Source organism: Siphateles boraxobius, unplaced genomic scaffold (assembly GCF_051911475.1).
Source record: "Siphateles boraxobius isolate OS27281-9 unplaced genomic scaffold, OSU_SipBor_1 53, whole genome shotgun sequence".
NCBI lineage: Eukaryota > Metazoa > Chordata > Actinopteri > Cypriniformes > Leuciscidae > Siphateles > Siphateles boraxobius.
In genome coordinates this window covers 8707611-8735428 of record NW_027509175.1, presented here as the reverse complement: position 1 = coordinate 8735428, position 27818 = coordinate 8707611, and the positions used below count along the sequence as shown (strand labels likewise).

Genomic DNA, 27818 nt, shown 5'->3' with positions numbered 1-27818 from the left:
GTGTCTTTCTAGCCTCTTTGCCTTGTGGTCTTAGTCTGTGTGTAGTGTGTGTGAAGGCAGGACATGGCGTCTAACTCTACCACTAAATTTTTCGCCCTTTCCCAGTCTTTCAGTGTATCTGATATCATTGTAATCGGAGCGTATTTTTTATTGAACGTCGCAGTTGGAATATGGGTGAGACATATTTGTTTATTGCATGTGTGTGTGTGTGTGTTAGCTGTATCAAACATTATATATATTTTCTGTTGTCACAGTGTTTTTACACTCTTAGAAAAAAAGGTTTAATGGGGTTGAATGTACTTTTTGCAGAAAAAGGTTATACATACGGAGAAATGTATTAAACGATTGCATAATACTTTCATGTTTAAGGGATTATTTCATTTTTTTATTCTAGTGATAAAGTATGTTGTTTCATTCATAACATATTATTGAAATACATTTTTTTATTTAAATTATGAATGAATGAATTAAACTAAATCCATAAACTGATCCTATGATGGGAACCCCTAAAAGGTTCTATGAAGCGCAGAATCCTTTAAGGATCTACATAGAACCTTTCTAAGAGTGATATTTTAAAAAGAATAGATCACAATTGTGTTTGAGAACACGTGGATGTAAACTGTGGATTTAGAAAGGGATCTTTTTTTAAAAGGTTACTTTATTCATTAGAGTGAAATACAACCCCATTTAAATTTCGTATAAACTTTTGTATGTTTCAGTCATCTTGCAGAGTGAGTCGAAACACACTAAGTGGATATTTTCTGGCTGGCAGAGACATGGCTTGGTGGCCGGTGAGTGATAATTAATGTAAACTAAACCAATTGAAGCAATACATAAGCATACATTTACTTTAAGTTATATGCTTTAAGCCTCATAATGAGGAGATACATTTTACTTTACAACCTAAAAATAAAAAGTTTACTTTAGAGTAGTTGATGACTTTTTAAAGGTTGATGATAAAAGTGATCTCAAGGCAAACGTTTTATAGACAATGTTGAATAAAGTTTTTCTTTTTTTAATAGGTAATTGAAAAATAACATGGACATGAAACTACTTATTTTCAACATCCAGATTTTAGGTCAGAATTTATATACAGTGGTGTCCAAAAGTCAAACCCCAAAACCGAAACTCAAACCCCAAAACCCCAACCGTTACATGACAACGATGTACTTCAGTTAAAAAAACACGTTTTTCATGTAGGCAACAGACGACAATGTTGTCAAACCTCCGTTCACACAGATCCACGAAAACGACTAAAAACACTATTATGCATGTAGTTGATGTCACTTTGTAAAGAAACACTTCGCGCTTATAGACTGAACACGTAATACGTATTCGCATGACGTCACCGTTCTCACAAATTCACGTAACAGTATCAGTTTCAAAAACTTGCACTTTGAATCCCGTTTTCAAAAGTTTGTGTTTTCAGGACCCAAAACGCTGTTGTCATGTGAATGAAGGGCAAAAACGCATACAATTTTACTGTTTTTAGTTGAAATAGGTGTCGTCTACAGCCCCTAATATGCTGATATACATTAGCCTGGTTCCACCAGACTCTCGTACATTTCATTTGTACATAGAGTCTGGCACGGCTCCATTGACAAGCGTTAACATCCTTGTAGGCGGGTACTCTATTGAAGTCTAAAACTATTGGATCTGCCCAGAGTCACTCTGGATCTGCCATAACCAATCGCAACGTTTGGTCGTGACGTATAACAAGCGTTCTCCTTAGCCAACTCATTCACCACTAACCCAGTGAGCTGGAAAATCGAACTTTTCCCGAACCCCGTGGAGAGGAGGGCCACAACATCATGGCCACCAACAAAACTAAGCAAAGATTGTTCTTGCTCCAGCTTTAACTTCTTGATATTCGGCAGCGTTGCCACAATGGACCGAATGGCTTCGCTCGCTTCTTTGTCCGCTGCCATTACTGAACTACAACTCAGAATAACGCACGACATCAACGTCATCGTTCTCTGTCACTCTGTTCGCTGATTGGCCCGGTAACAAATTGATCGTAGAAAACCAAAGACTAGTAGTACTGAAGGAAAATGAAAATTGAGCGGAAGTACGTAAGAGGGCAGAGCCAGGCTAGATGTATGACACCGTTTTCAACTAAAAACAAAACTTTTTAAGCATTTAGGCCGTTCATTTACACAACAGTTTGCACTTTGAAACTGGTTTCAAAGTGCAAGTTTTTGAAAACAATACTGTTATTGTAAACTACAGAAACTTGAATTTGTGAAACCAGTGACATCATGCACATGCATGTGACGTGTTCAGTCTATAAGCGCGTAGTGTTTCTTTACAAAATGACATCGCCAACAACTGTCCTGACAGGATAATACAGTTTTGACAACGTTGTCTGTATATGCGAAAACGCAAATTAAAAACGTTTCAGTTTTTAGTACAGCGTTGTTGTGTAAACATGCTGTTATTATTATCAAGATTTTTGTGGAAACCGTGATACAATATACCATTCAAAAATGTAAAAAAAAAAAAAAAAATGTGGGTAAGAAATGTATTACTTTAATTCAGCAAGGACTGATCAAAAATGACAGTAAATACATTTATAATGTTCCCTTTAATACATTTATAAGGCTAAGTTCATGCAGCTGGAGAGTCAAGCAAAAGATGGACACACCAAATACTTTATATTAATGTTAATTAAACCTTTTGCTCATATTATTATGTATAATTTATAATAAAAAATACCCAAAATAAAGCATTTTAACTAGTGGTTTGAGACATTTGGACCCCTCTGTAATAAGATAATAATTAATTTTCATCACATTCTTTTTCTTTTGCAGTGGCTTTAATTAGTCCTGCATAGTGACAAATACATTTTTACAATTCCATGTCGCAATTAAAATGAGGTCACAAAAAATGAGGTCATACAAATATATCCCTGTATATAATTTTTATACATATGACATTTGTAGGCTATAATAAAATTTCACACTGTTTTTCACAATACATATTGTGAAAAGCAGCTTCACAGAAAATGCATGTCTTATAGTGATCTGTTATCAGAGGTGACTCTGTCCAAGTTATGTATTTAAGAAATGTACAAATCACACAGTTAGCTAATAAAGTATTAATTTAAACCATTTATTAATTTAAAGCAGAAACGATGAACTCATTCATGTAATGAATACATGTTTGTTAACGATTAATAATAATTAAAAAAGAAATGTAGGCTATGTCACAGCATGACACTGCCTACATGTCTTGTCAACGATCTTGCAAATACTGAGTGTGAAGCTGATTGCAGTAAATCAAGTTGTTTTACGTCGTCCGTCCTGAGAATGGCACTAATATGTAGTATGAATGTGTGCAGATTGGTGCATCTCTGTTTGCCAGCAGTGAGGGTTCAGGACTGTTCATCGGTCTGGCTGGGACAGGAGCAGCAGGAGGGATCGCTGTTGCTGGATTTGAATGGAATGTGAGAGACATCATGTTTTAACGCCTCATTCTCTAAACAAATGCAAAATATGTATTAGTCATAATTCGTTATTGATCATTCATTGCTTTAACACGTAAAAATCTAGCAGTACATACAAATGCACCAGCATTCGATCAGCACCAGGGGGAGAAAAAGACCAGCTTTTGTCTTAAAACTACATTATTTATGGGTGCTGAAATTATTTAACAGTACGTGTACTAACAGTGTACTTACCTAAGAAAATACTGGGTAATAAGGTAACTACAGGGGTTAAGGTTTGGTTTAGGGGAAGGTTATTACCCAGTTATTGTAATTAATTGTAATAAGTACAACATGGGTAACAGGGCTGCAAAATAAAGTGCTACTGAAAATATAATTCTTGGTATATGACTAGAATGTCAGTAAAAAAATAAAGTAGTATCTTAAGTCTTAAGTAGTTTGTCTTTTTACTTGTACATGTTGTCTAAATTTATAGAGGTGTATATGTGAAATGTGAAATAAATAAAACCTCATGCTTCTGACTAAAAAAAAGAGAGACTTAAATTGCACAAATTTATAGTTCTGTCATTATTTATTCACCTTCATGTTGTTTCAAACCTGTATAACTAACTTTCTTCTGTTGACCACAAAAGAAGATATTTTAAAATATGTCTGTTTTTTGTTTTTTTCTCTCCATACAATGAAAGATAATGATGGCCAATGTCATATTGGACCCCATTAACTTTTCATGTTATGCGTGTAAACTGTTGAAATATTATTCAGTATATCTTCTTTTGAGTTTTGTGGAAGAAAGAAAGTCATACAGGTTTGGAATGACATGAGGGTGAATAAACAATTTCATTTTTGAGTGAACTATTCCTTTAAGCTGTGAATGTCATTAGATTCGATGACAAAATATAAATTTAGATGCGTCTTAAATACCTTTTAGGGCCACTGTGTAGTCAATGCAAACATCCCATCCCATGCAGTTTTGCTCCTCAAGTAAAATTATCTTGTTGTAAAATGAGATGTTTAAATGTGTTTTACTGGAAAATAAGTTGATACTAAAGAAGAAATTGATTTTCCACAATGCAGTAACTATTTCTTTCTTTATAGGCAACTTATGTCCTGTTGGCTCTTGCCTGGGTCTTTGTCCCAGTTTATGTGTCTTCTGGGGTGAGTTTTAGACGTACACTGACACACTGTTCATACTGCTGTTCTAGCTGAGCTATACAGTCTTATGTGAATTAATAATTCAGAACTTATGTTTAATACTTCCACGTGTAATAGACTCACAACCTCTTTCTCTCACACATAAACTCACCACATGTTTTACTTTCCCAGATTTGCTTATTAATTTGCTTAGATCATGCCATTCCCTTCTGCACTTCCTCTCACTCTCTCTCTCTCTCTCTCTCTCTCTCTCTCTCTCTCTCTCTCTCTCTCTCTCTCTCTCTCTATCAACCCCTCTCTCCCTCTCCCTCTCTCTCTTTCTCTCTCTCTCTCTCTCTCTCTCTCTCTCTCTCTCTCTCTCTCTCTCTCTCTCTCTCTCTCTCTCTCTCTCTCTCTCTCTCTCTCTCTCTCTCTCTCTCTCTATCAACCCCTCTCTCCCTCTCCCTCTCTCTCTCTCTCTCTCTCTCTTTCTCAGATTGTCACAATGCCAGAGTATCTGGGTCGGCGGTTTGGAGGAGAGCGAATTCGAACCTACTTGTCAGTTCTCAGTTTGTTGCTGTCTGTGTTTACCAAGATCTCAGTGAGCATGAAAACACACATACACTCACTCATGTTTTTTGCTGTCTCATTCACAGAAAGCTAAAAGTCAAACATTAATCTACAAAGGCTTAATTTATTCATCCTGTATTGCTGTGCTGGCATGTTTCTGCACCCAAGGAATTTAAAGTTGTGAAAGAGAATGTAGTTTAGATTTTTCAACATCTGTTTTTCACTGCAGGCATATAAAAACACTCACACCCAAATGCCCCTGCTTTCTTGTTGGCTTGCTAATAAACCATTAATGCTATAGGTACCAAACTTTGGCACAACCAACCCCCCCCCCTTAATTTACCACTTTATTTACAAAATATTAATCTCCAACGCGCATTCAACAACGTCTGCTCTCGCATGTGCCGTGGTGCCCTCGTGAACAGCACATTTTCTGGCGCAAACAAAGGTCTCACGTTGCTTCACAACACTGAGGTTAAACTACTGGGTGACATGTACTGTAGCTGGCAAGGTAGGCCAGTTGCGTATGGAGGGACAGAAATCTCTCATATTTAATTAAAAAGTACTTCATTTGCATTCTGAAGATGGACGATTGTCTTACAGGTTTGAAACTACATTCTGAGTAATTAATGCCAGAATTTTCCTTTTTGGGTGAACTAACCCTTTAATATGATAACAACTGTCTTTACTTTATTAACAAGAGAGTAAATAGTTGATAATCAAATGCAGTATAATAACTGTAAAAGAAAGCTGCTGCCTTACATTTTTATGTACAATCAACCTGGGGTGCGTTTCCCAAAGCCAATATGGTCGCAAGTTCCGTCCTTACCAATAGAGTTCAATGGAAATTGTGATCATAGTTGGCCAACGATGCTTTTGGGAAACGCACCCCTGGATCTCTTTCTGGATGTTTAAGCCATTTCAACTTAAATTGCATTGAAATTAAAATGATTTAAAAAATGAGTTGAATCTTATATAACTTGCATAACTTATTTTGATGAGTTAAAGCAATGTAAAAACATGTTGTCATAACTTATTAATAATATAACTTTAACTAAGTTATATATAACTAAGTGATGAAAACACTTCACAATTAAGTCTCCTATATCCATGAGCAACCTAAAATCTTAAAATCCTGTATGGTTTGCAGACGGATCTGTACTCTGGAGCTCTGTTTGTCCAGGTTTGTTTGGGCTGGAATCTCTACCTCTCCACTGTCCTCATGCTGGTCGTCACTGCCCTCTACACTATTGCAGGTTTGTTTTTCCATTCAACGGTTCGGTCATTAAGATTGGTTTGTGTGTTTTGAAAGAAGTCTCTTATGCCTACCAAAGCTGCATTATTTGATAAACAAATTAAAAAACAATCGTATTGTGAAATATTATTAAAATGACTGTTTTCTATTTTAATATATTTTGAAATGTAATTTATTCCTGTGATGTCAAATTTCCAAAATCATTATCAGTGTTGAAAATAGTTGAGCTTAATATTATCTTAATATGGTTAATATTTTCATGGAGACTGATCCTTTTTTTCAGGATACTTTGATAAATAGAGAGTTCAAAAGAAATGCGTTTATTTGAAAAAGAAAGTTTTTTATGTTATGGGGAATGCAAGTAGTCTATTTGTGTATTAGGCATCCCAAACTAACAATGAACAATACTTCGAGAGCATTTATTAACCTTGGTTAATGTTAATTTATACATTACTAATAGGCTACATTTTGTATAGACTACTAAATTATAAATTAACATTTGTTAATGTTTGTTCATAATACATGAATCAACAATGAACAAAAGTATATTTATAACTTTGCATCAACCTAGATTAATAAATTATCATAGTTCATGATGCTTATTATTGTATAAAGCAGTACCACTACATGTTTCAGTAGTGAGCAGTTACCACAATTGAGCTTTTCCCAACTATCAGCAGTGTAGCGTGACAAAACAGCTTATGATGTCACACCGTTGTTGCAATATTAAAGAAGATTCCTCTTCAACTGCAATGTTGTAAAACTGGATAGAGTGGCATAATGGTTAAAACTCAGGGTTGATAACAGGAACGTTGCTGGTTTGAGTTGTTGACAGTGCAAACCTCGAGTGAGGTACTTAACCACAGGTTTCAGTATTACTGTCAATTTTTTGGATAAAAGCTTCTACTAAATGATTACTTGTTTGAACTTTCTCACATAAGCCCAGTGAAGAGTTCATTTCTGCAGCAGTAATTATAGTCTACATGACTGATTCCAGCATAATTGCATAATGACTTTAATCCGCTGCTCTGCTGTCACTGTATTTACTCCTCTGTCTACAAGTGCTGATTCAGACTTGATCCCAATGACTCATATCATATTAAACCATCATGAGAGACTTGAGCAATACCCGCTTGGTCCTCTGTTTCTCCAGGTGGCTTGGCTGCTGTAATCTACACCGACACTCTTCAGACCTTTGTCATGATCATTGGAGCAGTCATCCTCACCATTACAGGTCGGTCAGTCTCAGGCTTCTTCTTTTATTCTCTTCTGGCAGTGATCTAATGTCAGCTGTCACGAGGGAAGTAACAACATCTTGTGAAAGTGCCGCTGAAAACAGATGGCAGCTGTAAGAGAACAGCTATGGCAGACACATTTTCAGGGTTATATGTGGTTTTTAACCATGCATTCCATGTACAGATATGCCATATGTTCAGCATATAAATGCCAATACCTAAATGCAGATAAAATCAGTTTTAGCCTGACTTATCTGAGGTTGTCTGCTGGTATGGGCGAAAAGATTATATATCGTAAAATTGCTTATTGATGATGAAAATAATAAAATAAGTAATAGAAAAAAATTTGAGATATAGTGAAATGTGGTTCAATTATTTATCTGTTTTCCAAATAATAGATAGATATTGCTAAATATCAATAATAGCATAAATAACTCTAAACAAATAGCATGGACTGTTAGAACTTTTTTTTTAAATAACTTTTCCAGATAGCCTAAAATAAATACGGAAATTAAAAATGATATTTGCATTAATGCAAAGAATTTAGCACCGTTACTTATTCTTAAAATGCATAAAAATTTGAATATTCACCAAACGTGAATATTCAGTGCATACAAGCTTTACTAAAAAACAACATTCCAACACTCTTAAAAACAAAGGTTCGAAAATATGGTTTCTTCAGTGATGCCATAGAATATACATTTTGGTGTCCCTGAAGAACCTTGCAGTGAACAGTTCTTAAAAGAACCACTTTTTTTCTTAGTGTGAAGAACATTTAATAATCTAAAGATCTCCTTTTCCCACTATAAATAACCTTTAGTGCAATGGAAAGGTTCATAATGGAACCATCGATGCCAATTCAGAACCTTTATTTTTAAGATGTGCATGGTGCTATTGAGGTAACGGTCAAACTTTCACCTTATGATGGAATCTACCTTTTCTCAGTGAAAGTGAAAACGTTACACGATGCTGCACAGTAACAGGCAAAAATATCAACATATTTGGTGTAATGTGGAGCAGATTTCACTGTGGCTGTCACAGGCAACAAACGAAATGTCCCATACTCGACACAGCTGTTCAGAATGAACAAAAACGCACCTCACATTTTTGTGAAAGAGAGAGGTTTAATCGCATCATGTTCGGTTAGGACACATTGAAACACTTTAAAACCTGCATAACTGTTTTGCATGGGGATGCGGTAAATCCCATGACTGTCTTTAGCCACCATACAGAAAACCATCTGTAAAGGTTTTAAAGAACAGAAAATGAAATGAAAAATGCACGCACACACAATGATGCACACAAGTCTAAACTAGTTAAAGAAATTTAAATAATATTTTTAATTGTATTCAATTCAAAATATACATTGTTTTGACGCCATGTTTTTTGTTTTTTTGACAATACCACAAAGATAAATTTTTATGCCAAATCTCTACATTTTACCCAACATTTAGTTGAATATGTATTTATGTACGTTACAGCATTCAATAAAATTGGAGGCTACAATAACCTGGAGAGCGTGTATCTGAAAGCGGTGCCATCTAAGATCATCCCAAACACAACATGTCACCTGCCCAGGGCTGATGCCATGCACTTGTTCAGAGACCCTGTACACGGAGACCTACCCTGGCCAGGCATGACACTGGGATTAACCATTCTGGCAACATGGTACTGGTGCACTGATCAGGTATGCTTAAACACACACTTACTCTCAAAAATAGATAAGTCTACCCTCGTTCTCACACAATGTAAAAGGCCTCATGTAGAGGACAGTATTGCAAATGTAATTTGCATTGTGACTTGCATTCTGTTATAAGATAGTGTATTTGATGTATCACTTGTTTGCCACAAAGACTACAGTTTTAGACATAGAGGTTTAGGAGAAAAAAAAATCTACCAAGCCTGAAGTGGACCCAAGTCAGGGTAGGGTAGACCCATCTAATTTGACACAATGAAAACGTGACTGTGAGGGATTTGCGTCAAATTAAGTACAACTACCCTGACTAAAGCCTACGTTGACTCCTGCGACACTGAAAACATCACCAAATGATTCAAGTATATCCTTACAGAAACTGCAGCAATCAGTGTGTGCTGACTAGCATCTTTAAAACACCTTGCTTTTTAAGCTTTATTTATTGAAAAACATAAGCACAATGGTTGAGACAATTTAGAAGACTGTCTTTGTAATAATTAAAGCTATAACACTTTCCTTCTTTAAAGTATAGTGCACATAACATCTTTAAAAAGCATTTTATTTCCAAACCTCCTTGGAAGGCAAAAAAAAAACATCATCAGAAGACAAATTATTAAATTCCTAGAAATACTGTCAGGAGTTGGAATCCCTTCAAGGCCCAATACATGTCGTTTTGGTCTGAGTCTTATTACAGTAGGTCCTCTGGTTGGGGGCTCAAATCTTAAGTCTTGTTTTGGGTCTTAGCTAAGATTCTCAGCCGTGACCATAGTTCAACACCTCGCAAAGGGGCTCAGTATCTGAAATGAAGCTGCAATAAATTCAGCTTTTCTGAATAAGAAATGGACAGGTCTTGGTCTGGATTTTGGAGGGTTTGACCTTGACTCCAACTCGAAAGCTGAAGGCTTGCTCACACCAACACAAATGTTTGGCATGAAAATGTGGTCAAATATTTGAGCCCGTTCTCATCCTTTGGCGGCATATGTGACGCCATATGACAAAACGGCGAAATACTACGCACATGGCACCCTTTAGCGTGAATATAACACGCGAACCCAAGGCGTCATAAAGTTGACTGGCATCCTTTAGCGTGAATATGAGACGCAGACCCTACCCCACACCTAAACCTACCCATCACAGTGCGTGTTATATTGACGATAAAGGGTGCCATGTGCGTAGTATTTCGCCGTTTTGTCATATGGCGTCACATATGACGCCAAAGGATGAGAATGCGTTAAATATTTGCATGCAATTTTTTTTTTCAGACGAAAATGTAAAAACCTGTTGATGGGCTGAAAGAAAATACAAACTTACCTCTGAAAGTAGGGGGCGGTTATGGAAAAAAAATTAAATACCCAGGTTTATACACGGTTTCTAAGCAAAATAGTCTTTAAGATTTGTGCCGCAGCAACTCTGGGCATCTGCCCAAATGCGCAAACCTTTTAACCTTATTTGTAGAAAAAAAAGAAAACCTTGACAACAAGCAAATGTTTAAATCGATGTAAAAAGATGCATTAAAAGCCGTTAACTAAAATTAAAATGTTTATCACAACTAATTTTTGGCACAAAACATCTGTCCTGGTGTGAACAGGCCTTGATCTCCTCTGATAAAACCAGGGACAACTGCAGACTCAGAATATTAGTGTGTGCGTTTTAAAATACAGGTGAAACTCGAAAAAAAATATCGTGCAAAAGTTATAATTTTGAAGATTATGGCTTTCAGCTTATGAAAACCCCAAATTCAAAACCGCAGAAAATTAGAATATTACGTGAAATCAATAAAAAAAAAAAGGATTTTAAATACAGAAATGTCGGCCCTCTGAAAGTATAATCATGCATATGTATACAGTTATATTTCCTAAATATATTAGTTTCACCTTTCAATTTGAATTACTGAAATACACAAACTTCTGCACGATATTCAAATTTGAGTTTTTCAGCTGTATAACCCACTTTCAGTATGTACTGTAACAAACTTTTCAACGTCCTTTTCCCACAATCTGAGACAATTAGCCAACAATAGAGGTGAATGTGAAATTGCCATCACCATGGTCATAAATCCACCACCAAATTCCCTTGCACTAGTACAGATTACTCAAAGGCACATCAATAAAGAGTAAGGCTTTATGCAACAAGTGCTCCTTGCCACGGTCCAGAAATTGTCAGTGTTTGTGTGCCACTGTAACACTCGTGTCAGTTTAGATCCAGTTGAACTCCAGGTGAAAAGCCTTTATCAGTGGAGACTGGTGGCTACATCAATACACATTCATGCCTTTGTACCCAATACAAAGTTGTTTTTTACAGGAAGAAAGCCACTACAAATCAGTTACTTTTCACTTTGACTATGTGTCAACAATTTATCTCCCAAAGCAAAAGACGTGTTCACTGGAACCTTCACCCTGAGGTGTTTGAAACTGGCGAGTTTAGATAAAGAGATTCCTAATGGCGTGTTAGTCTCGACCCGTCTACGAGGAGATGGAGACTTTGTTTGAGAGGCCCGTTGAGTGGGGGAAAGAGATTGAGAGTGTATGAGGCGCTGAGCAGGTGATTGGCTTGTTCGCGGTCCTTCTATCGTATAGGTGGGGCTTTGTCTCCTGGGGGACCGACCTGAACGGTTTAGGTTTTGCTGGCCTGATCCACTTGAGGAGAGTTCATTGCCATGCATCTTCCCCTGCCAGTACCTGTAGCTCCTGATCACATGGCCGCTGCTTTTAGGGGGTCTATGGAACACTCTAGGTTTTGAAATCACCACTTTGGCCCGGCCATAACCGTCTCGAAGAGGTGACCTGGAGACCATCTGGTAAAGCTGAAAGGGAGGAAGGTATACGTGAAAAAGAAAAGTGATAAACAGCCTTCAGGCATAATTTCAAATGGTTCGACAAACTATAAACTGCTCTGATGAATTTTTCAAAAAGAATTCAGTAAAAACAAAATAATAATGTTGGTTGATCATTGGCAGGTAATTGTCCAGAGATCTCTGTCAGCAAAGAATATGAGTCACGCCAAAGGGGCGTCCATCTTTGCCAGCTATCTCAAGATGCTTCCCATGATCTTCATCATCCTACCTGGCATGATCAGCAGGGCACTCTACCCAGGTACTACACACACGCTCCAGCTGCTGTATCCGCTAGTGCTGCAAAAATGCAGTGCTATGTCATCTTCTGTGCAAGCTTTGTCACCTTTTAAAACTAGCTAATGAAAATCAGGTAATACCAGCTTATGGTGGTTTTTGGTACATGGTAACTGGTTTGTTGCTGGTCAAAGGTGGACTACTAGACCTAACCAAGCTAGACCACACTATTCTAAACCAGCTAGAAACCATATAAAAACCAGCTACAACCTTAAGCAGGATAGTTTTATTCCCCCCAAAATGCTTTTGGTTTCCAAATATTTTTACATCATACTTAAAGGTGCTATGTGTAGCTTTTCTTCTAAAATGAATCCTTTTTTTATTGCCTGTGTGTGAAGGGGTTGTAATCACACATTACAATGATCCACTTGTCGGGTTTTGCTATTACCTCTGAAGGCCAGTATTCCTATTTCTATGCGAAGGCTCCGGATCGGATTAAACGCGAAATACATCGGATGTGACGTGCACGTGCGCTCCCGAGCCTCTCTCCTTTTTATATACAGTCTATGCGACGGTACTGCAGCTAACTATATGGAGTCTGATAACACCAAAAAACGACCTGCCTCCAGCACAACACAGACTCCAACACAAACTCCACATAAATATAAAAAATAAAAAAAACAGCAGTTTTATCTGCTGAAGCTCGTCAGGCCAAGCGTGAATCGGATCAACTTTGGACGAAAACACGGATCAACATCGCAGAGCGTTTGAATTATGGAGAGACCTCCGCTTTGTTTTAGGTATAGGTATATATTTAGGTATAAAAATAGACCCGGAGTTGGCTTTCATCCCTATTGTAATGCTTTCTCCGGTGTGTTGAAAGTCTCAGTGTGGCCGGTACCATGAGTGCTCGCTCTTGAGTTCGAGCACCCGCACGAGCGCTCTTGTAAAATTGGTTGCAATCTGAAACATCGCCGCTAAAGGCTGCTAAAAACTACACATAGCCCCTTTAATAGAATAATTTTATTAGAAACATTTGAATATTATTGGAAATAGTTTAGGATAGAATCAATGGCATTAGGCAAATATTTGTAAGAACTATGTGATAAAAGTAGGGATGTCCGTATATTGGGAAATTATTATTTTCATGTTATGGTTGATAAAAAATAAATAGCAATATTATTAAAGTTTATATAATAAACTTTGCAACAAGTTTATTAAGGCGTCACTAAGTTAAAACATATAGTATGACACATGGATATTCAACGGAGATTTGCTAAAGAATACCAGTACTTGAGTTTTTAAAGATTACCTCTAAATGTATATAATTTTGTAATGGGGAAGAAAAGGAGCATTTATCCAATAATATTTACACTACTACTTCTTTCATGGGGAAATCCCACCAAATTGAGTTTCTGTCAAACCATAATAACATGCTATTCTCCTGTTCTCATCTGATATGCAACTTCATTTACATTTACCCTCCTCCCACCCACTACCCCTATACATGTGTTTTAGCACTTATAGCAGGTTAAGGCATGCAGGAAATATCAACATCGGCACACCCTTGTGTGTTCCATAACGCATATATCCCCGCTTCTTTTCATCTATTTGAGACACTCCCAGGTTTATTGACTGCTAGAGTGGAGAACCAGATCTGATAAAAAGCACTTTCACATTCAGACACACTAAATCAAAGTCCTACCTACCTTTGTTTTGTTTCTGATCTGCGTGTTCAGTAGATTCCTCTTGGCAGTGCTTTGCAGATCCAGCTCAACGTCATCCGATCTCAAGTCCAGCATGGATTGAGAGAAGCGGGCCATCACGTTAAGCGCATTAGGGCTGTGTTCTCCAACACGACCGGAACCCGTTATCCTTCCGTTAGGGAGTTTGTCACTGCTATCGGAATCAGTACATTCGTAGTATTCATCTGACATTGTGGAATCTTCATCCTTTAATGAATGTGCACAGGTCACAGCGGTGCTAATGGCGTCGTTGTCTTGAGCATCCGTGTGTGCATCCATTGCCTGGTTTTCCTCCCTTCTGACTAAAGTGACCTCTGCGTCTCCAGAGCCTTCAGGCATATTAACCACCAACTGAATGGTACGTGGCTTGGGAACAGGCAGATCTGAAGCCTGTTGGACCTCTGGTGGTTTATGGTTGGGCTCCTGCTCTTGTGGAGGAAGGTTGGGTTTGGGGTCTTGTTGCTGGATTGTAGAGCTTGGCGAATCAGGTGTATTGGCTGGTGTATCTTGAAGGGCATTACTAGATACAGTCTTAGGCTGAAGTTGGGCGCTTGATTGACCTTTTGCATCTACAGCATCTGTTTTAGACAACTGTGCTGTTGTAGAACGAAGAGTTGCCTTATCTGGTAGCGGTTCCTCAGGTGGGCCAGTGAAAGGGTCTTTAAAGCGGATCGCTTGAGATGTTTCAAACATTTGCGAGCGCATTAAATGCACTGGGGCTGGCTTGTTTGTGTCACGAATATTAATATACCCAATAACATCACTGGATGGGTCTGGCTCGGGCCAGATGGGCAAGTAGAGAATGAGATCTGCCTTTGGCAAACCTACAAGTCCTGGGTGCAATTGCAACTCCTTTTGAGGCTTGGGAATCTTGACCAGAGGATTGTTCTTGGCACTAGCTTTGTCTGAAGAGGATTTGCTTGTTGTATCTACATTAACCAAAGCATATTTGGGGTTAATTAGTTTTCTTGCAACAGCTGCGGAAACAGGGGGAACAACAACAACTGGGGTAGGGTCAGGCTCCGGAAGTTCCGCTAAAGGAATCTTGGTGAGGTTGACTCCAAGAGAGTTCAGGTACAGTTCGCGAAACTCCTTGTCAAAAGTTTCAACGGACTGCCCAGTCATGACTGTAATGATGTTGCGGTCCAAACGAGACGCTGTCCACGTAAAACTGAAATATGAAAAAGCCAGAAGTCAGAAACAAAAACAAAGTGGACAAACAAACAGAATAGAAGCACATGAATTGACATTTAAACTAGCAACTCAAAATATCTTAAAGAATGTTACCACCAGTGTTAAGGGGCAACTACCTAATAGCAACATTATGTTGTCCAATTCTGTGACAGTACAGTAGCTTTCCTCTTCTTGATTTGTCTGTTCACACTTCCTTTTTTGTATTCTGGTATTTCCTACCCTGTGATTGGTTTATCAGGCTTGTCTTGTGACTTTATTATTGTTTGACTAGATTATTGTTTTGACATTTTTTTATTCCTTTTCTAGTTTGATTGTTTTGTTACCCCCTTGTATATTTATACCCCCTAATTTGCCATTGTGTAATAAATGTTTTTCAACTGGAAGCTTCACTAATCTCACCCAAACACTCGATATTGAGATTAGTGAAGATTCCATTTTGAAGTTAAGTCCTTTCCTGCTTTGAGTTTGGTTTGGCTTTAAACAAAACTACTAAACCTGATTCAATAGTGTTGGAACTTTTTCAAAGTAGTTTCTGTTTAACACTAAACAGTAAACAGTATCAGAGGTGGTTTTAACATTAACAAACATTTTTTTTTTTCCCATAGCCAATTGCACTTGCATTTTTCAAAGCATACAGTTTTTACTAGCATGCTTGCTATATATCTGTACTTCATCCTACAGGCACATAGGCCAGTTTCTGACACATTCTGTCACAATGTGATTTGCTTGTATTTTGGAAACACAGCTTCACGTATATGCAGGGCTTGACATTAACACCCCCCTACTAGTCACTTTGGCAGGTTGAATTTTTTAATATATACATTGTTCAATTGTAGTCTTTTAAAAAGACATCTGAAATAATAAACTAAGTGCAATGTATTGTTGTCAAGATTTTTTGATATCGACACTGAATTATATGTAATTTTACTCATTCCTGCAGATTTTGTGCTCACACCCTGAGTGCAAGCATATAAAGTATATTGGCTATATAAAAAAGTATAATGGGTCCGTGCATCAGGTCTTAAAGTGACAGCAGCCTAATATATCGGCTATCAAATTATGAGATAATATAATATATTAAAAATATCTCAATGGCGGTTTTTCCCCATGGTATCGATGTCAAATTGATGCCAGTCAAAATGCTGAGTGGCTAGTCACTTTGGAAAATCACTAGCCACAGTGGCTGGTGAGCAAAAAGTTAGTGCCAAGCCCTGTGTATGTACATACACACATTAAAATTCAAACATACAGTACCTGTATGATCCGGACACAGCACGGTCTCCATCCACAAACATGAATTTCTGACTCAATGAGCCATGCACCTTCTGAGCTGAGCGCGTGTAGAATTCGCAACCACCGATGCATCGCACCCTCAGATGCTAAAAAACAAAACAAATTGTTATTCATACACAAACTACATATTTTCTGATATTAAGGACTTAAAACAGACATAAGTGAATGTGTCAAACTCACATTGAGGTGCCCTTTGTGCATGTTGGCTCTCTCACACATAAATAGGAAGTCCTGTACAGCAGCATGATCTATAATAATGTATATAGCCACTTTCTTTTTAAATCCAGTCTCTATTAGATCCTTAAAAATGTCAACGTCTGTGAAAACATCCATTACCACAGCTATCATCTGCAAACACACACAGTAAATGTATAGATGTTAGACAGTTCAGCCCAGGCAACATAAAAATGATTTTGTATTATTTCTGTGTGCATAGGCCTACTATACAGGCCATATTCCAATTATAGTTATATTGTTAGTAAGGAGTATGTTCTCTTTATTAAGAATACAACATGATGATGTAGACACAAAACAACTCCTACACACCCCAAATCAGTTGTACTCTACCAACGTCTCATTATAAGCACTCATTGTGACAAATGTTTTTGGATAAAGAGATCTATTTGAATGAACATTTCGGTGTGTGTGTGTGCGGTAAAGAGAGAGGGGGAGGAACAGAATTTGTGCCGGTATGTGTCATCATGGACCGAAGCTCTGGGTTCAAGCTTTAGCAAGTTCTAACAAGAAAAATGAGTCAGTTGGAAACCAGTAGTGATTGTGAAACGTGATGGATATTTGGTCATTCAACATTTTTAGTTTTATAGCTGAATTCAATTAATAACGGACAATTACATTTTAAAAACAGGTTATCTTTAAAAAAATGAGCTTGAAAGAGAAGAGTTGTGTTTACAAAAAATATAGGCTAACAGTTTTTTTTTGCTTAGTAAGGGCCGTGACCTCCTTATACAATAGCTCGATATTCACATTACCCCATCACCATGTTGTCATTGATTATTGCTCTTTATAGCCATGATTAAAATTGTAGCTTATAAATGCAAGATGAGTAATTATAATTATAGACAAATAATGGCACATATTATTAATGAGACAAGTAGGTAAGTCCAAAATGTTTTCAAACAACGTTTCAGAGTGTGCAAAGGTAACCATTGCAACTTATGCATAGGATGATTGCTTTAATTTCCTTTATTATAAATATCGGCGATATTTCACAAATGCATAACATTTATAAATCTCTTGTAGTTAAGATACTGGACACTGGTGAAATGTGTTGGGTACGCTACGTGCACCGAATTGCTGACAAAAAAACAAAAAAACTTTTTTTTGAAGTCACTGACTAATCTAGACAAAGGGTCTTCAGTGTTTCTGAGGCGGACTGACCATACAATCGTGCTTTTCAAGTTTCTCTAGTTTACCCACCTTCTGTGCTTGCGCGATGGCTTTCCTCACAACCTCTTTTATATGCGTCTGTCCGTCCAACGGCGGTTGCGTGTATACATTGACGCGCGTCACTCCGCGGTAAGAAGTGCATTCGGGCCATCCGAGATCCAGATTCGGTATGGAGATATCGGAGCGGTCCGGCCAATACTTCAAAGACACCGCAATGTCCTCTCCCTCCGTCGTACCATTTGGTTTTTGATGCTCAGAACCGGGCTTATAATCTTCTATTTTCCGACGGATCAACTCGAGCTCGGGTTCAGACAGGAAAGGACGCAGCTCGTGCTCTTTCACGTATGCGTCAAAAGCGTCGCGTCCTTTCGTAGCAAGCGCCTCGAGCGCTAGCCGCTGATCCTCACTATAGAAAAACTCCGGTTTAGATTCATTTAGACGCCAGTTCACATGATTGTTATCAAGACACTGAATTTGAGAGAGCGCCATCGTTTCCACACACAATCCGAATAAGTGATAGAAACCGGTTCCTTTTATTCTTCTTCTCGTTAAGGATTTTAATAAGTTAGGTCCCACTATAATCCTCTTAAAACTCTTCTCAAATGTTTTCTTCCTCGGTTAACGGCTAGAAAAATTCCGTTCGTGATCGTGGTAAACCATTTCCAAGTTAAAGTTGCGATTCATTCGATTTTGTTCATGTCAAATAAAGCGGATAAAAGCTAGAACTTAAGCCCCAAAAAGCTCGTTTTTCATTAAAATAAAGGCTATGTTGTTTCCTAAATATATAAACGATTCCTCTATGTTATTTGATCATATTTCCCCGAGCCGAGTAGTTCAGTTACAGGACGCAGCTGACCGCTGAGCCGGAGATCATCTTTCAGTTTTACCGACAGGTAGACTAGAACAAAGCATCTCCAGAGGCTCCGGTGCGGTGATTAGACACACCTCAGTCACCTGACCGGGAGGGGCACAAACACACATACACACACACACATGCTCACACAAGCGTAACAGACTTCAGCCAAACCGGCGAGATCCGCGTTTATCTTCCACAAAAGCATAAACCTTGGATATCACCGACGAGAAAACAAGTTTCACAGTTTCCACGTTCAGTCTCCTGGTTTAAATAATGTCCTGAGTTTGTTGTCCATTAAATTCCTGTGGGGCTTTTGTGTAACTTTGCCCTACTTCTGTGGAGCTAGAAAGAGGAAGAGGCCAGACGTCTGGTCGCATGAGCACCGATGACGCGGCGTGCTCGTGCTGGCCGAATAGTCTGTCGTGTCGAGTCAACAGTTACGTGGGTTTTGGGCGGGGTATCCGGGAAAAAAAGGACAGGAAACGGATGAAAGTGAAACAGACATTTCCTATTTTACCCTGACTTTGTAACAAAGTAGTGGTTGTAGGCTGACACTTAAATGGACAGCCAGGGCTAGTTGTCACTCAAGAAATGTATCTCAGTAAATAAAGTTTTGAGTAAAAAGTCCAGTTCCACAAATGTGCGTTTTGTCTAGAAATGAATATATATATATATATATATATATATATATATATATATATATATATATATATATATATATATATATATATATATATACGACGTCTGGCCTCTTCCTCTTTCTCCCCACATATAATGAGTAGGCTACATATCAAACATTATGCAGCTATACCTTACTACTCAAATAGTTGCCTATGCAAATTTTTTACCTTTTTCATTATTTGCGGTTTCATGAATGTAAGGCTATAGAACATTTACTTTAAATAGGCTACTGTTTATTTATATGTACATGTTGCTTTTTTTCAGACACGGTGGCTTGTGTGGACCCTGAAGAGTGTGTAAAGGTGTGTGGTGCAGAGGTGGGATGTTCCAACCTTGCTTTTCCAAAACTGGTCATCGAGCTCATGCCCAGCGGTAATCAGGATCAGGATTTTATGTTTTTCTAATTGTGTATATTATACATTTGAACTGTTAACATCACTTCAGCAAATGTGAATAAAGCTCATGTCACAATCTTTTAGCCCTAAACATCAAGTAATTGTAAGTGTGTGTGTTCCAGGCCTCCGGGGGTTAATGATAGCAGTAATGATGGCTGCTTTGATGTCATCACTGACCTCCATCTTTAACAGTAGCAGTACCCTCTTCACCATGGACATCTGGAAGAAGTATCGAAGAGCGGCTAGCGAGAAGGAGCTGCTGCTGGTTGGCAGGTGTCTATGTGTGCATGAGTGTGTGTTTGCATTTCATGGATAGAATTGTGTCACCCATTTAAAACCATCGATCATCATGACATGCGAAAATGTTACATGTTTTCTAAGATCCAACATCATGGCGCTTTTTATGCAAAAGCAATTACACGACAGAATGTAAGAATGATTTATATCTTCAGAAATGCAATGCATAACCGCAGGATGAAATCAAGGAGTGGATTAATCATTTAGATTAGCTCATATTTATGCCCTGTCATTAGGTTGAGATCATTTTAAATGAAAATAAAACCGCAAATTCTTATTTAGATAACTAGAAGATTGAAGATAACTAGTAAATAATAGAAATGAATTAGCAAATATTACTTATGGGGTCCCATAGGATTTGGATGTTGCAGATCTCAACTTTATCATATCAAGAAATGTTGCTGAAACTGAAGATGATCATAAAATGTATGTCAATTTGTTTTCTCAGGATAGTGACGGTTATTCTGGTGGTGATTAGCGTGGTTTGGATCCCAATTCTTCAGAGCGCTAACAGCGGTCAGCTGTATGTTTACATCCAATCAGTGACCAGCTATCTGGCCCCTCCTGTTACTGCCATTTTTGTAATGGCTGTTTTCTGGAAAAGAACCAATGAAGCGGTAATGCACACACAAAAGATTACAATAAACGCTGTCCGAGGCCTCACTAGGACTATGTACATATTGACATACTTGCATTACCAGTCACATGCATTCGAAGGAACCACTTCTCTCTTGTGAAGAAGGAATGTCTGGCTATTTTATTGCATCAGATTAGTCAGAGTGTGTGTATTTGTCTGTTCCAAAAACACACAAAGAGTGTGTACATGTCTGAATGACAGCAAAAGAGAGCTTTCACTTTTAAGTGATTTATAACTTTCACTTGTAAGTGATTGAGATGATAGATATCCGTATTTTCCGGAGAATAAGTCACACCTTAATATAAGTCATTATATTGTTGTGTTGTTGACTCATTGTAAAGTGTGCTTTTGAGAAGCAAAAACCATTGATAATTCCCACATGTATAAGCTACATATTACATTTACATTCAGTAAAAAAAATTCCAGTTGAGTATGAGTGGTCCTCCATCCTGGTTTTAGTATAATAATGTTTTGGTGGAAAGAATTTAAACAGTTTGCATAAAATAGATAGATAGATATTGTTGAGAAACCAGTGTGACGTGTTTTCTTGAGGACTTTACCAGTGATAAACAAGGATACATTCATAGAACAGGAGTAACATTGTGTGAGAGTCTACAAGATACAAAAAAAGAAAAAAAAAGGCCTTGTGATTCTTTCATTTGATTCTATGAAAAAACCCTTATCCCAAAGTGTTTTGACAAATATGCTTAGAATAAATGTTTTGCGGTGTACTGGGCTGATTATCTTGGATGTTTCACGAAGTAGAACAAAATATTGTTTTTCATAATAGAATGCATTAGAGTAAAAGTATCGGCTAAAATTCAGTGCTCGCATTGTCTTAGCAAAAGACTATCTGTAAACCAGGCAGTTTAGCAAAATAATGAAAACCTGTTGAACACTTCATTTCAAACTGGGTGGGTGGGAAATCAGAATTCCTGTGTGTTTTTACCCTGAAGGGTCTTTTACAGGAAAGTTATCCCAATCCCCCACAGCAAAAAGGAAATACCCATTTTAGCTATAGTGAGATTTGAGATAAGTATAATTGCTCTGAAAATATTTTTCCGCATTTAGAACATTAGTTTAACGTTCGTTTAACGTTTTAGGGCGTTATTTTGAAAGCTAAAGTTCCCCCGAGAAGATTGCCTTAAGAAAGCAAAACTGGCCAGATTACATTCATAGGGGGTAAGAAATAAATTGTTACAGTAGAACATATTTGTGTAAGCGCATCCGTGTAAGTCAATGATACAAAATGTACAAGAATAAAATCAGTTTAACTTGCATAATTATAAAATCTGTATTTACACTCAAGTCATCTTTGTCAAAACATATACATAAATATCAGACACCCCTCACTGATAGATAGATAGATAGATAGATAGATAGATAGATAGATAGATAGATAGATAGATAGATAGATAGACATACAGATAGATAGATAGATAGATAGATAGATAGATAGATAGATAGATAGATAGATAGATAGATAGATAGATAGATAGATAGATAGATAGATAGATAGATAGATAGATAGATAGATAGATAGATAGATAGATAGATAGATAGATAGATAGATAGATAGATAGATAGATAGATAGAAATCAGACACCTTTCACTGAAATATGACAACATTTCACTGGAATTTTCACGCTTGTTTAAGGATCTTCACACTGCACTCCACCCTTAAGTACCTTCAGTATGCAAATAAGAGCCTGTCATGTCAGGAATCTAGGCTCAGAGTTCATTCAGGGCATTTTTTCAGATTCCTGAAATAAATAAGGGTTTTAAAATGAACAGTTAGTTTAACAGTCTCTCACGCTCATATAACATGTTGAGGAAAAGGAACACCGATGTTCGTACGTAGAGCAGCAGAGCTGAATGTGTGTTTGTTTGGTATTGTGTTTGCAGGGAGCATTCTGGGGGCTGATGGTGGGTCTAGTGGTGGGCTTGACACGGATGGTCCTTGAGTTTGTCTTCCCTCCACCCCGCTGTGGAGTGTTTGACCCTGCTCCTTCTGTCCTAAGGAGTGTACACTACCTACACTTTGCCATCATACTGTGCGCCCTCACTGCTATTGTTGTGGCTGTGATCAGTCTGCTGACCCCTCCACCCAATGAGGAACATGTAATATTCTCTCTTGAAAATTTGTTCATAGAATTTTAGTTTTACACCCATAATAAAATCAGAATTCCTATTAGAACCAAAACTCGAAGCCACTCCAAATGGATCCTACTGGAAATGTTCTTATAACATATAAGATTCCAAAATAGAACACATACAGTAGTTACCAATTATTGGGACAGAATTAGAAGAAATTAATGAATATAAAAATAATTAAAGGATTTGTTGTCCTTGTCTGGTCTCCTTTAACTGTACAGTCTCAAGACGTGGCTTTGTTCACAATGGCATACCGTTCACATTTTGAGATTGGAAAGATTTTTTAATGTTTTTAAAATAAGTTTCATATGCTCACCATTGCTGCAATTATTTGACAAAAAAATAAAGTAAAAACAGTAATATTGTGAAATATTAATATAATTTCAAATAGCTGTTTTCTATTTTATCACACCGACCCCAAACTTTTAAAAGGTAGTGTACTTTCTGCAGTGTGTGAAACAGCATTATGCAAACAGTAGTATGCTACATTCATTGTTGTCACATGGCCTCATTACATGCATGTTTATTTCTGCAATTGGCATACCAGTGCAGGTATAAAAATGGTTCTTTTGCACATTTAATGTAATTTTGTGTCAAATTTGTCTCAATTTGGACAGTCTAATCAAATAATGTTTAAAGAAAAGATCTTAAAATCATAACTGATATTACTTTCACTTCCTTTGTCATACTGGAAAGTGCATTCCATTACAGGATTCCTTCATTACAGGAAACAGATTAAATGTACTGTGCCTAATATACTGCAGAAATAATAAGAGTAGTATGGTAGTATTCTAAACATAGCTTATACAAGATACATTTTTATGTCTTTTTTCAAGTAATTTAATAAAATCCAGTATTTTTGCAGCATGTCATATAGATTGGCTTGTGTTTGGATTTGTTTCAGATACATAATCTTACCTGGTGGACTCTCCACAACAGCACTGAGAGAGAAATACCTCTACAGAAAGTATCTACACTCAGCCGCAGGACAGATGGTACGAACACACACACACACACACACACACACACACACACACACACACACACACACACACACACACACACACACACACACACACACACACACACACACACACACACACACACACACACACACACACACACACACACAGTGGCGTGCACAGACCTCCTCAGGGGCAGGGGATGAAGGACCAAAAAGGGGAAAAAAAACAAAAAGAGTTCCTTGTTTTTTTTCTTTTTATCCTTTATTTCCTTGGCATTCTATGAAATGTTGATACAATTAGAATACATAACATATCAAAGGAAAGCCGATACTTTTAAGTATTTCGGGAGTGGATGAATTCACATGTTGTGATCCTCTCCCTCGTTCATTTCACCTAGGGGTTCTATTTAATTACCATTTGCTCATTTCATTCATTGCGCCTTGACACCAGCTCAAAACTGAGTCCCAAAAGTCCGTGCAAGAAGCATAACTGTACGTTCACACCGCCACCGACTTGAGCGGCAAAGAAGCTCTGGCCGCCCTGTAGAGGACGCTTGTCACAAAGTACGGGGAAGCGCATTGAAGCTTGTTGACGCTTGTTAAAGCTTGTTGACGCTTTGGTCGCTCTGACGTGACATGAAATTAAAATTTATGATTGTGCATTAATTTTGGATTGTGCATTAAACATTTGAATTGTTTATTAATAAACTAGTGTTTTCTGTCAGTTTTCGGTTCATTTATGAGAAACGCTCAAGTTCACGCGCCGGCGCCTCCGTGTCCTAATTATACTGTCTACTATATTTGCTTTTTATTTATTAATCCAGTCAATTTGTTGATGAAAACATTGATTAAAATGAAGATACAATGTATTCAAAACGAAATTTACTTAAAACAAAACTTAATAAGTGGTCAGAATTATGTCTGACCCATTCCAAATGTTTTCCGATATATGGTGACTCAAGCACTGATGAACCAAAGAGCGCGCATTTTGACATTTGCTGTAAAAACTTGAAATATAAATTCTCAGAAAATGCATTTCATACAAATATATTGAAACGTCTGTTTATATAGGCCTAATCCGTTAATAAAGGAGTCCGGATATTAGTAAAATATCAGTCCACATGCGTTTTATATTTAATATGAGGGAAATAGACATGCATGCATGCGTGACACAAAAAATCTTTAACCTTTAGGTAGCAAAATATTTTTTTAGAAAATTCTACTAGACTAACGTCACTCATAAATCATGAAATTCCACACATCCACCATCTCTTGAGTTTTATTAAAAATCTTTAACTTTTAGGTAGCAAAATATTTTTTAGTAATTCTGTCAATTACACTTCTGGAAATCATCTCGCGACCCCCCCTCGCTGTCTCACGACCCCCCGGGGGGTCGCGACCCCTACTTTGGGAACCCCTGCTATAGGAGACGAGGCGTTGCACAGGAAACTCCGCCTACCACTTCACCTCCGCCAAATGCTTCCGCCAAAAAACAAAATGTATATAATATCTTTTTTGTATTATTATTGTAAGTGACAATAGTGTATAAGTGTATTGTTATTTATTATACTATTTATAATAATAATAGTTATTATTATTTACAATTATCAGAGAGGGGCACAATAAATTTTGAGACAAAAGGGGCAGGAGCTTGAGCCCCCCGCCCCATCACTGTAGGGTTTACCAGGACCAAACACAAACACACACACACACACACACACACACGTACGTACGTACGTTTCTTTGACTATATTAGTGAGGACATCTCATAGACTTCAATTGTTTTTATTTAATTTCTTACATAAACCTGAACCCTTCAAAAACCTGTGCAAAATATTAGATTCGAATATAAACATGATTTGGCAAAATTATAAGCCTTATAAACTAGTGAGGTCCATTTTTGAGTAGTGAGGTGATTTTTGACATCACAAGTTTAGATAAACCTGGACACACACATAAACTAATCCTGCTTCCTGAGACAGAATGGAGGTGTGAGAGGAGTTTACAGCATGATCGATCTCATGAGGTTTGTTGCGGTCTATTCATCAGGGTGTGGTTGTGTTCTACATTTATTATCAGTTGACAAAACAAAAGAGTCTTATATGCGTGAGAACACACACAAGGAACTGAGAAAAATACCAATTGTCATTTTCTTGGTTTGGAATGTAAGTAAGCTTACTGCATAAAGTGGATTATGTTACCAAGCACAACATTTGAAAACTGTAAGGCAGATTAAGGTTATATGCAATCACGCAATATGTCATTTCATTCAGTTATAAAGCTTTTTTTTTAAGCATAAACATTTCCATGGATTTTTTAATTGTACCATGATAATACCTTGGTATTCTTTCAAGTACCTTAGAATATCATGTCAAGTCAAGTCAACTTTATTTATAGCACTTTATACAATATAGATTCTTTCAAAGCAGCATCACAGTAATAAACAGGAAAAAAGCAATCAAAAATGCACAAATCAAATATGAGACAAATTCAAATTCTGCTTTAAAGCAGCTATACAGAAGACAATAGTGTCATTATTCAGATCAAATCAGTTTAGTTCAGTAAAGTTCATCAATTTTGATGTTCAGCTACAAGCATAAGAATAGTATCATTTTACAGCTCGAGTCAGTTCAATGTTGATTCAGTGTTAATTCGTCAATTATGAAACAAAGTAAATCCTTTAAAGCTGCCATGTAAATCCTAGTTTATGAATATGGTAATCATTAAACATCAAAGCACCATGATATTACCATCTGATACTATCACTGTACTGCTCCTTTGGCGGTTCATTTCACAGCCAACATTTTTGTTTCAATCTAGGCTGTGAGTCTGTGCGCAGGGGTAAGTGTGTGCGGACCGCTGGGTTCTGTAGTCCCCGACCTGGCCGGATTGTGTCCGGGAATTCATCTCCCATCATTCACAGCATCAGAGAAGATCCCTTCTGGTCTCGCTTCTGCTGCGTCAATGCCATCATTCTCGTGTGCGTTAACATCTTCCTCTATGCTTACTATGCGTAACGTACTCAAGCTAACAGTCACGCTCACGCACATCAGTTTTTTGTTATTATAATATAAATGCATCACCTAGATGACTGACAAAACCTTTGGGGGTTTATTTGTTACATATCCATGTTAAAATTACAATTAAATTTAGATCAGAATGACTGCAAAACAATGCAATAGCTGAATTAAGATCATCATCATAAACAACAGTTTTTTTAAATATATATATATATATATATATATATATATATACACACAAATTACCTATTAATAGTTGTTCAGTTAACTTTTCATATAATGCATATATGTTAAACAATTGTACATTTACCTTTGAGAATAGGGGAAAAAGAAGTTACCATGAGTTTTCTCACAGTGCATGTTCCAAGGCAATATGCTATGCATAAAGTAAGATCTTATGTTTGATTAATATGTTCACATTAACTGGGACAAAAAAAAAACCTCTTTACTAGATACTCCCAAAGAAGCGGGTGTAAGTTTAACTGCAGTATTTCTTCTTTGAAATAAATATACAGTGATTAAACTGTAATGTTCTGTACAGCACATCAAATGACTGTGTAATTTGTGTCTAAATAATTATTTCAACAATAGCGTGAGAATAGCCATACATTATATGTTTGTAAGAACAGTTTGTAAATGACAAAACAGAAAATCAGGGTGGGTTACATGAAACATTAACTTGAATATTTGTGACTGTCTATATTTAACTTTTTTGTTTTCTCTTAATTTGTATTGTTTTATTGTTAATGTGCAAATTAAAAATTGATACATAAAAATCA

General features: G+C 37.2%; 2 protein-coding genes across 4 annotated transcripts; one reads left to right on the top strand and one right to left on the bottom strand.

Moving 5' to 3' along the window:
- On the top strand, window positions 1-27818 carry slc5a10 (solute carrier family 5 member 10). Its single transcript, XM_077205318.1, has 15 exons — window positions 1-174; window positions 720-791; window positions 3341-3445; window positions 4541-4600; window positions 5073-5177; window positions 6297-6402; window positions 7555-7635; window positions 9118-9323; window positions 12286-12421; window positions 19837-19944; window positions 20090-20240; window positions 20713-20881; window positions 22807-23022; window positions 23960-24050; window positions 26840-27818. The coding sequence occupies exons 1-15, from the start codon at window positions 64-66 to the stop codon at window positions 27034-27036; spliced, it is 1914 nt and encodes a 637-aa protein (XP_077061433.1). The 5' UTR covers window positions 1-63; the 3' UTR covers window positions 27037-27818.
- fam83gb (family with sequence similarity 83 member Gb) lies at window positions 8741-19355 on the bottom strand. Of its 3 annotated transcripts, none has more exons than XR_013195429.1 (6): window positions 18066-19355; window positions 16809-16976; window positions 16590-16714; window positions 14106-15312; window positions 12392-12459; window positions 8741-12132 (listed from the first exon to the last, which is right to left on the bottom strand). XR_013195429.1 is itself a non-coding variant. In XM_077205315.1 (5 exons), the coding sequence occupies exons 1-5, from the start codon at window positions 18522-18524 to the stop codon at window positions 11653-11655; spliced, it is 2439 nt and encodes an 812-aa protein (XP_077061430.1). In that variant the 5' UTR covers window positions 18525-19354; the 3' UTR covers window positions 8741-11652. The 3 variants fall into 3 exon arrangements, 1 of the variants encoding a protein (XP_077061430.1); XR_013195428.1 differs by lacking the exon at window positions 12392-12459 and having other exon boundaries at window positions 8741-10355; window positions 10514-12132; window positions 18066-19354; XM_077205315.1 differs by lacking the exon at window positions 12392-12459 and having other exon boundaries at window positions 18066-19354.

Coding starts and splice junctions, on each gene's coding strand:
- slc5a10 (XM_077205318.1), top strand. CDS start 64: ATGGCGTCTAACTCTACCACTAAATTTTTCGCCCTTTCCCAGTCTTTC. Junction 175..719: donor ACGTCGCAGTTGGAATATGG/GTGAGACATATT, acceptor TGTATGTTTCAG/TCATCTTGCAGAGTGAGTCG. Junction 23,023..23,959: donor CTCCACCCAATGAGGAACAT/GTAATATTCTCT, acceptor GATTTGTTTCAG/ATACATAATCTTACCTGGTG.
- fam83gb (XM_077205315.1), bottom strand. CDS start 18,524: ATGGCGCTCTCTCAAATTCAGTGTCTTGATAACAATCATGTGAACTGG. Junction 16,715..16,808: donor TGCACAAAGGGCACCTCAAT/GTGAGTTTGACA, acceptor TTTGTTTTTTAG/CATCTGAGGGTGCGATGCAT. Junction 12,133..14,105: donor AGATCAGAAACAAAACAAAG/GTAGGTAGGACT, acceptor CCTCCCTTTCAG/CTTTACCAGATGGTCTCCAG.